Source organism: Phocoena phocoena, chromosome 15 (assembly GCF_963924675.1).
Source record: "Phocoena phocoena chromosome 15, mPhoPho1.1, whole genome shotgun sequence".
Classification (NCBI taxonomy): domain Eukaryota; kingdom Metazoa; phylum Chordata; class Mammalia; order Artiodactyla; family Phocoenidae; genus Phocoena; species Phocoena phocoena.
This window is the reverse complement of record NC_089233.1, coordinates 6673911-6682276: the sequence shown is the minus strand read 5'-3', so window position 1 is coordinate 6682276 and position 8366 is coordinate 6673911. Positions and strand designations below refer to the sequence as shown.

At 58.7% G+C, this 8366-nt stretch overlaps 1 protein-coding gene across 2 annotated transcripts; it reads left to right on the top strand.

Annotated features, from left to right (window-relative positions):
• The first annotated feature begins 1557 nt into the window (after nucleotides 1-1557).
• GPC2 (glypican 2) lies at nucleotides 1558-7326 on the top strand. 2 transcript variants are annotated; one of them, XM_065893371.1, is made up of 10 exons: nucleotides 1558-1723; nucleotides 2385-2540; nucleotides 2864-3188; nucleotides 4015-4095; nucleotides 4829-4991; nucleotides 5242-5372; nucleotides 5582-5731; nucleotides 5821-5960; nucleotides 6069-6244; nucleotides 6996-7326. In XM_065893371.1, the coding sequence occupies exons 3-10, from the start codon at nucleotides 2880-2882 to the stop codon at nucleotides 7241-7243; spliced, it is 1398 nt and encodes a 465-aa protein (XP_065749443.1). In that variant the 5' UTR covers nucleotides 1558-1723; nucleotides 2385-2540; nucleotides 2864-2879; the 3' UTR covers nucleotides 7244-7326. The 2 variants fall into 2 exon arrangements, with proteins under 2 accessions (XP_065749443.1, XP_065749442.1); XM_065893370.1 differs by having other exon boundaries at nucleotides 2385-2543; nucleotides 2866-3188; nucleotides 6069-6249; nucleotides 6998-7243.
• The last annotated feature ends 1040 nt before the right edge of the window (nucleotides 7327-8366 follow it).

The following is an 8366-nucleotide window of genomic DNA, read 5'->3' as shown; positions in this document are numbered from 1 at the left end:
CGCGGAGCGGCTGGGCCTGTGAGCCATGGCCGCTGAGCCTGCGCGTCCGGAGCCTGTGCTCCGCAACGGGAGAGGCCACAACAGTGAGAGGCCCGCGTACCGCAAAAAAAAAAAAGAGACAGTCCCGACCTGAGGCATCAGGGCGTTAAAGACACCATGGCCCCAACGCCGACCTCCGGTTTGGGGTCACTCCCCAAGCACCGAGGAAGGCACACACCAGGGCAGCTTAAAACACACCCCTCTCCCCCGGATTCGGAGTTAACTGCCAGTGAAAGAAAACCAGCTCACAGGGTGCAAACGAGAAACAAGAACCCCCCCCCCCACAGAAGCACCTAGACTTCCATTTCTAAAAGGCTAGAACGGGACTCCTCAAGGACCCGGCTGCGACGCGCTTAACGATTTGGGGCTAGAGGCGCCATCAGAACCAAGCCGGAAACGCTGAAGGAGTCACGGAAAGCTCGCATTCTCCATTTTTCCAGAAGAGGGGATCTCTACTCAACGCTGGGCTACGCTATTTGGGCGGAGGAGCCGTCTAACCACTCAGGAGAGCGACTATCAGCCTTTGGGTCTGGGATTCCTGGCCACTCTGGAGGAGGGTATGGAAAAGGGAGAGTCCTCTCTCAGGGCCAGAGTGTGGGGGAAGGCGACCGCCTGGGTCAAAGGGGAGCCTCACTGTCTGAACGCAGAACAGCGACTTCTGGCCGAGCAGCGTTGAGGAAAAGTCACCACCGCGGGTCCCTTGGGTCTCTGTGGTCACCCTCCCCCACCAGCCCCACAGTCCGGCACGGGCGCCCGCCGCTTCCCTTCTGGGTGGCAGAAGACTCCAGAAAAACGCGGGAAGGCGCGGGGTGTGCGGTGCGCAGGCGCGAGCCCAACGGCTCGTCTCAGGGCGGGCAAATTGTCGCGAGGCTTGGGCGTGTGCGAGCTCGTGCTCACCACGTTCCAGTCACGGCGCTCCGGCAGCCTCGTGCGGCCACGAGCTCTCCAGCGTGTCGCCGTGTCACGTGGGCTCCGGCGCGCTGGCCACCTGCTTTAACTCGGCTCCTCCCGGCCCCGCCCCAGCCCCGATCCTCTGCCCCCAAGTTCCCCCTCCATTGGCCGGGTTTCACACTGCACTAGTAAGAGCTCCTTTAATCTGGCTTCTCAACTGCCACACGCTGGGTTCCACCCGGGCCCCGCCTTGCGAACCAAATAGCCACGCCTCCGAGGAAGGCCACGCCCTTCCCCCAGCCTCCTTAGTCCTGCCGAGTCCCGCCCCACTGCCGAGCTTCCCCAGTACATTGGCTTAATTTCTCCCTTGACCCCGCCCCTGAGTCCGGCTCCTTACCATCATTGGCCGGGCCCCGCCCCGGGCCCCGCCTCCTGTCCGGCTCCCGCTCCCATTGTCTCGGCAGATGCCGCCTAGTCCAGCGATCGTGCTCCGTGTTCAGTTTTCGGAGGTCGCGCTCTTTCTCTGGCCGGCGGGGCGATCCCGCGGCAGAGAACCGGCTTCCTGAGTTCGGGCGGCTCTTCTTTCCTTCTTAGGACCCACTTTGCCGTCCCAAGGTGGCAGCAGCTATGTACGCGCTGCGATCTCTTCTGCTTCTGCTGTTGCCTCTGTGTCCCGGTCCTGGTCCTGGACCCGGTATCGAGGCAAAGGTCACCCGGAGTTGCACTGAGACCCGGCAGATCCTGGGGGCCCGGGGATATAGCTTAAGCCTACTCCCTCCCGCCCTGATCTCAGGTGAGGAGAAAAAGGAAGACTAGAGAATTGGGGGCGAGGGAGGGGGCGGGGGCCGGTCCCCCCATCTCACAATAACTCTCTTCCCTTTCAGAGTGGCCGTTATAATAATCTTTTCGTCTCATAGTAATAATGTCTCTTCTCCTCCGGAACTTCTTTACCAGGATCACAATAACACTCCTGTTCAGATAATAGCTCTCTACTCCACCCCCACCCCAGGAATCCCTTTCTAGTAATTAGCACCCGCCTCTGTGTTTCTTTATTCACAGCCCAATTTGTTCCCCTCGCTATTTCCATGAGCCCTTTCTATGACAATACTTTCTTTCTTACCAGGTAATCCCACCCCTCCAAATCCCATTCTTCCCATTGAAGCCATCGTGTAAGTCCTTAGAGGCCTGGGGTGTGCGATGTTAGGCAGGCTACCTAGGACCCTCTGATCACTAAATCGGCCCATCTTTATTTGATCCTATGGCTAGTGCCAGTGGACTTGGGATGGGTGAGGGGACAATAAGAAGGGGGTAGAGCCAGGTGGGAATGAGGTGGCAGACAAAAGAAAAGAAACCAGACAGTTCGAAGAGAAAGGATGGCCCCCAGAGATCAGCAGGAGAAGCAAGGAGTTTCACGACATGACTTCCCACCATTCCTTCGTGTCTCCTCTGTCCAGGTGAGCACCTCCGGATCTGTCCCCAGGAGTACACTTGCTGTTCCAGTGAGATAGAGCAGAAGCTGACCTGGGAGACTGAGGCCACCTTCCGAGGCCTGGTGGAAGAGAGCGGTTCCTTCTTGGTTCACACACTGGCTGCCCGGCACAGAAGATTTGATGGTGAGGACCTGGCGTCCCCAAACCTGGCCTCGCACCTCCTCTCTGTGCTCATGACCCGAGCAAGCATCCCGTCCCTGCTCCTGACTCTATCCCTAAGGCACTCCGGCCCTGGCTTAGCCCCCGCATCCCCACCCTAGGCTCTCTCAAGGTCCTGCCCTCCACCCCCAGCCCCAATTTGCCCAGACCTCTAAGAGTTGCTTAATTTCTGACTCACTTTTCTTTTCTCTCCCCATGCCCATCTCTTCCTGCCTCTGCCCTTTCACTTTTCCATCCTTCTCTGGCCTTACCCCACTTCACACCCCTTTCTCTGCACTTGCCACAGAGGTTTTTCGGGAGATGCTCTCATCAGCCGAGCACTCCCTGTCCCTGCTCTTCCACCGCTCCTTCGGCCGCCTGTATGCCCAGCACACCCCCTTGTTCAGTGGCCTGTTCTCTCGGCTACGGGACTACTATGAGAGGTCCGGTGAGGGGTTAGATGATGCCTTGGTGGATTTCTGGGCTCAGCTCCTGGAGAAAATGTTCCCCCTGCTGCACCCACAGTACATCTTCTCCCCTGACTACCTGTTCTGCCTCACGCGCCTGGCCTCTTCTGCTGATGACTCTCTGAAGCCTTTTGGGGACTCACCCCGCCGCCTCCGCCTGCAGGTGAGGGGCCCCAAGGCCTGAGTTTCAGCCACCTTTGACCTAGTGACCTCTGAAGTATGTACTACTCACCTCCAGCCCAATGACCCCCCTTTCCATGCCCCAGTCACCCCTGACCTGGTGATCCCTCTATCCTGCATGGCAGCCATGTCTGACCTGGTGACCCCTATCTTGAGCCTCAGTCACCTCTGCCTGACCCAGTGCTCCTTGGTCTCCTTTAATTGGATGGCCCCCCTTTCTGTGTCCTAGTTTACACAAGTTGCTGACCCACTCACCTGCTCTTGCCTCCCCCCACCCCACCTTTCTGCCAACTCCTCCCTAATCCCAATACCTTGGCTTCCTCTGGTTCAACTAACTGTGAATTAGACACTTAATATTTAAGAAGGATTTTTCATTTATAGTCTCTCATTTAATTATCATCATAACTCTAGGAGGTAGATATTAGCATTCCTATTTTACAGATGAGGAAACTGAACTTCCCAGAGGTTAAGGTCTCACAACCAATATGTGGTAGAGCTATGTTTCACACCCAGGTCTCCTGGCTTCGGGTTCAGTGTTTGTTCTGATACAAGCCCCTCTATCTCCAAGCCCTGTAAAATGTAATCCCTCCACCTCTTCCCAAGCCCAGTTCCCCTGGGTCCTTCTAGACTGTGATTCCTTTGATCCTCTTGAACCTGCCTCCCGGGACCACCTGACACTCTTAACCACCCCAAGATAACCCTACAAACCTCACCCCCCTGCTCATCCCCTTGGTGCAGTCTCTTGGTCCCAGTGTTGACTGACCCTCAACAGTCCTGTGGTTTTTCTCACCTTCTTTCACCTCCCCCAGATAACCCGGGCCCTGGTGGCTGCCCGGGCCTTTATCCAGGGCTTGGAGACCGGAAGAGATGTGGTCAGCGAAACGCTTAAGGTTAGAGGGAGCCTGAGTATGGGCAGGGCCCAGGGAGGGAGACAAGAAGCAGGAGAGGTCCCATGAAGAAGAGTCCGGTGCCAGCTGGCAGGAGAGGCCTGGGGCCTTCCCATATCAGCCTCGAAGCCCTGGCATCCCAGGGTAAATCAGGAAGGCTGGAGTCTCCCTTGTGTCATGACCCATGATCTCCTCCCACCTCTGACCCTCTGATGACTCTTACCCCCTGCCAGCCTCTACGGGCCTGCTCATCTCCATAGCATCTCTGAGATTGGAGTACTGGCCCTCCTGGTTTTCTCCAGGACCACTCAGTGGCTCCCTCTTCCCTGCTACTGGAGGCCAGGTTCCTGGCCTGGCCTTCAAGGCCCTCTCTCTACTGCTCATTCTCTCCCTGACCTCCCAGCCTTACTTCCTGCATCCTCATACTCCTCTGTCCCCAACCATGATGGGCTCACTCTTGGCCTTGAACCTCTTCTCAGATCCCTCACCGCCCCATCTCTCCCAAGAAGCCGCATCTGCAGCCTGGCCCCTAGGGGCCTCTCTCCTCTGGTCTGTGGCAGTCCTGGGGTCACTCTTGCTGCCACACGGGGGCATCAGTCCTAGATGTTCACATCCAGCTCTACACTGAGAGCCTGGGAAAGGTGGGGTGGGGTATTTGACTTCTTTCTGTGCCCAGCACCAGGCTTGGCTGAGGGCAGCCAACCGTGGATGACACAGGCCTGCTCTCTGCTCCCAGATGCCGCTGTCCGAAGGCTGCAAGCGGGCTGTGATGCGTCTGACAGGCTGCCCCCTTTGTCGGGGGGTCCCCTCGCTGCCACCCTGCCGGGGCTTCTGCCTCAACGTGGCCCACGGCTGTATCAGCAGCCAGGGACTGGATCCTGACTGGGGGGCCTATCTGGGTGAGGGGATTCAGGAAAGCCTGGGAGGGCTGTCTGTGTGGGGGTGGGCAGGGTGGACCAGGGAGGGAGTGTTAAGCGGTACTGAGGGGAGAGGATGAGGAGCGGCTCTTCTCATGTCAGTTTCCCCCATCTAAGACCTGCTGCTTCCCTCCAAGGCCGGGGTCAGGATTTGCGGGAACATCCTACTTCAGTGAGTATCTCCCTGGATGTCCCCTCATTTCACCCTTTCTCTTTCTTGCCCTCTTTCAAGATGGTCTCCTGTTCCTGGCCGAGAAGATCCAGGGCCCCTTTTCCTTTGAGCTAGCAGCACAGTCCATCGGGGTGAAGATCGCGGAGGGTTTGATGCATCTGCAGGAAAACAGCGTGGGGCTGTCAGCCCAGGTACAGGGGCCACGAGAAGAGTGGGAGTTGGCGGGAGACCGGAGAGAGAAGGGTGGAGGGGGAGGCCCCGGGCTGGGGGTACAGTGCGGGGTGTCAGTGAGACACTGTAGGGCCTCTGGATAAACTGGGGTGTCGGGGGCGATTGGAGTATTGGAGTGTAGTTTTTACCGCGGGACGACTGTCTGTGGGGTCTCTTCCCGGTGCCGCAGGTGTTCCAGGAATGCGGGAGCCCCCAACCGGCGCCGGCCCGCGCCCGCCGTGCCCCAGCCCCCCGGGAGGAGGTGGGCCGGCTCTGGTCGGCGGCGGCGGCGGAGGAGGAGCGGCCCACGACGGCTGCGGGCGCCAGCCTGCCCCGGCTGGTGAGTGGCGGGCGGCAGGCGGGGGCGCAGGCGCGGCGGTGGGCGGGGGGCGCGCGCACCATCTCCTCCCGGGCTCTCTTTGCGTCCAGGTGTGGGAGCTCCGCGAGCGGCTGGGCCGGGTGAGGGGCTTCTGGGCCGGGCTGCCCCTCACAGTGTGCGGGGACCCCCGCGTGGCTGCGGACCTCTCCCAGGAGGCGGCGCCCTGCTGGACCGGAGCTGGGCGTGGCCGGTGAGAGCCGGGCGGCAGCAGCGGCGGCGGCGGGCGGGCGGGCGGGAGGGCGAGGCGGACTTCGGGGGCGGGGCGGGGCGGGAGCCTCCGGGGCTGCTCTGCTCGCAGGTACTTGTCGCCCGTGGTCGGGGGTCCCCAGGCCGGGCAGATCAACAACCCAGAGCTGGATGCGGAAGCCTCGAGCCCCGACCTCCAGACGCGGAGGCGGCGGCTGCAGCTCCGGGCGGCCACGACCAGGATGAAGGCGGCCGCCCTGGGACGCGACCTGGAGCTGGAGGACTGGGGTGAGGCCCCGGGCCGCCGCGAGGGCCTCGCTCCGCCCGGCTTTCCGCGATTGGACCCGGGCCAACCCGCAGCCCCGCCCCCTGCTTTCTGTAGTCCCTCCCCTGGCGTCTCTCCGTTACCATCCATTCATTGACTCACACATTTTACACGCACGTATTGAGCGCTTTACTCAAAGGTAGCGGGTAGAGCACCAATGACAGGGTCTCTATCCTTGAGTTCATGGTTCCCTGGGGGAGACACCAAAACACTCTTACAGAACGGTGGGAAGCTCCTAAGAGTGGGCAATCCCGGGAGGTGGGGAAGTGGGGTGCGGGCGCCATGGGGCTGGCTCCCCAAAGTAGAATTTGCCAGGGAAACAAGGCACTGACGTACATTTTTTCCCTCTCTCCCACTGTCTCTGTCTCTCTTTGTCTCTCCCCCCTCCTTCCCGTCTGCTCGCTGCTTCTGTGTACGTCTGTTTTCTCTCTTTTCCTGTTTATCCTCTCTCTCCATCTGTCTCTCCTTTTTGTCTGCCTCGTTGTCTCTTCCTGTCTCTCGTTGCCTTCTCTCATTCTCATGTGTCTGATCTCTCTGCTCACCTTCCTGTCATTCGCTTTCTCCCTCTTCTCACCCTGCCTGCTCCTCCACCCCTCCACCTATCACTGTTTTTATCTCGAGTTCTCTCCCTTGCTGCCTGTGGCTCCTTCTCTCTGTCTCCCGCTACCTCTCTTTCCCATCCCTGTCTGTTTCCGATCCTCCTCCTCCCTGCAGAGGACGCTAGCGGCTCTGGAGAGGGACAGCACTATGCAGATGACTGGATGGCTGGGGCAGCAGCTGTGGTCCCCCCGGCCCGGCCTCCTCGCCCTCCTCGAAGGGATGGTGCTGGGGGCAAAGGAGGAGGTGTCATTATCCGCCACAGCCAAGACAGGAGCAGGACTGGCGGGACGTCTGTCAGTTTTCACACCCAACCCCTCCTCATTCTCTTCCTCTCAGCCCTGGCCCTGCTCGGACCTCGATAACTGGGGAGGGGTGCCCTGGCATCAGAAGGGTTCGTGGCCCATCCCCTCCTCCCCCGTCTGCTGGGTCTGGGGAGGAGTCGGAGGGGGCTGCAGAGAGGGTAGAGAAGGGACTTTTTGGGTGAATGGCTGGGGCCCCAAATCCAGATTTCCATTGGTGGGTTGGGTTGGGGGTGGGTGTTCACTATATTTATTTTTTCATTTGGTATCTGGGGAGGAGGGGCTGAGGGTATTTATTTAGGAAGGAGGTGTGGTCTAACCCAGCCTCTATGGTTGGGCTGGTGGTGAGCCCCAACAGAGAAAAAGGGAGGAGTTTTAGAGTTGCGGGGGGAGGGGTTTGAAGGAAGTTGAAGGTGGGGATGGGTGGGGGCACCCGGTCTCAGAAACAGACAAAGCTGGTGTTTGCGGGGTGCAGGGCAGGGGACTAGGATGTCAGGATCTATGGGTCTGGGTTCTATCGAGTTTTTTCAGTATCACTTTCTTAAACTAGAAAAAAGAAAGAAGAAAAAAAAAGCATATCTCATGGCCTCTGCCATCCGCCACATCCTTCACAAGCTTCCCCATTTCATGTTTCAGTGTTCGACTCGATGTTTATTCTATAAATAAATGGCTAATTTATTGGACCCTGTGTGTGACTTTCTGTACCTTTAGCCCAGAGCCTCTGTGACCAGCAGTTCATTTCTGCCTGCTTATCTTGGAACCTGTCCCCTGGGATTGAGTTTGGGCAAGCTGTCCACCCTCTGGGTCTGAGCACCTTCATCTGCAAAATGGGGAGAGTTGCGGGGAGGGGACTGCAAAACTCTTTTGGACCCAAGCCACCGTTAATATTACCACAGCACTGACCCTGCCGTCAGAGTCGGGGCCCCAGTTCTCTGTGTCAGCCTCTGGCTACCTTGTCATGTCCTTGACAATGTCTGCTTTCAACTCTTGTCTGTCATTCTCCTTTCTTCTTTCCTTCTTTCCTTTGGTGGCCTGAATGAGTCTTTTGTTCTGCAGAAAGCTGAAAGAAAAAGTATAATTGATTCCTAAGTGCCAAAGGAGGGTAGGACTGGTGTCTTCCAATGGCAGGCTGGGTGCCCTGAAGGAGAGGGAAAGGTGCAGGGAGGGAGAGACCCAGAGACGCGAT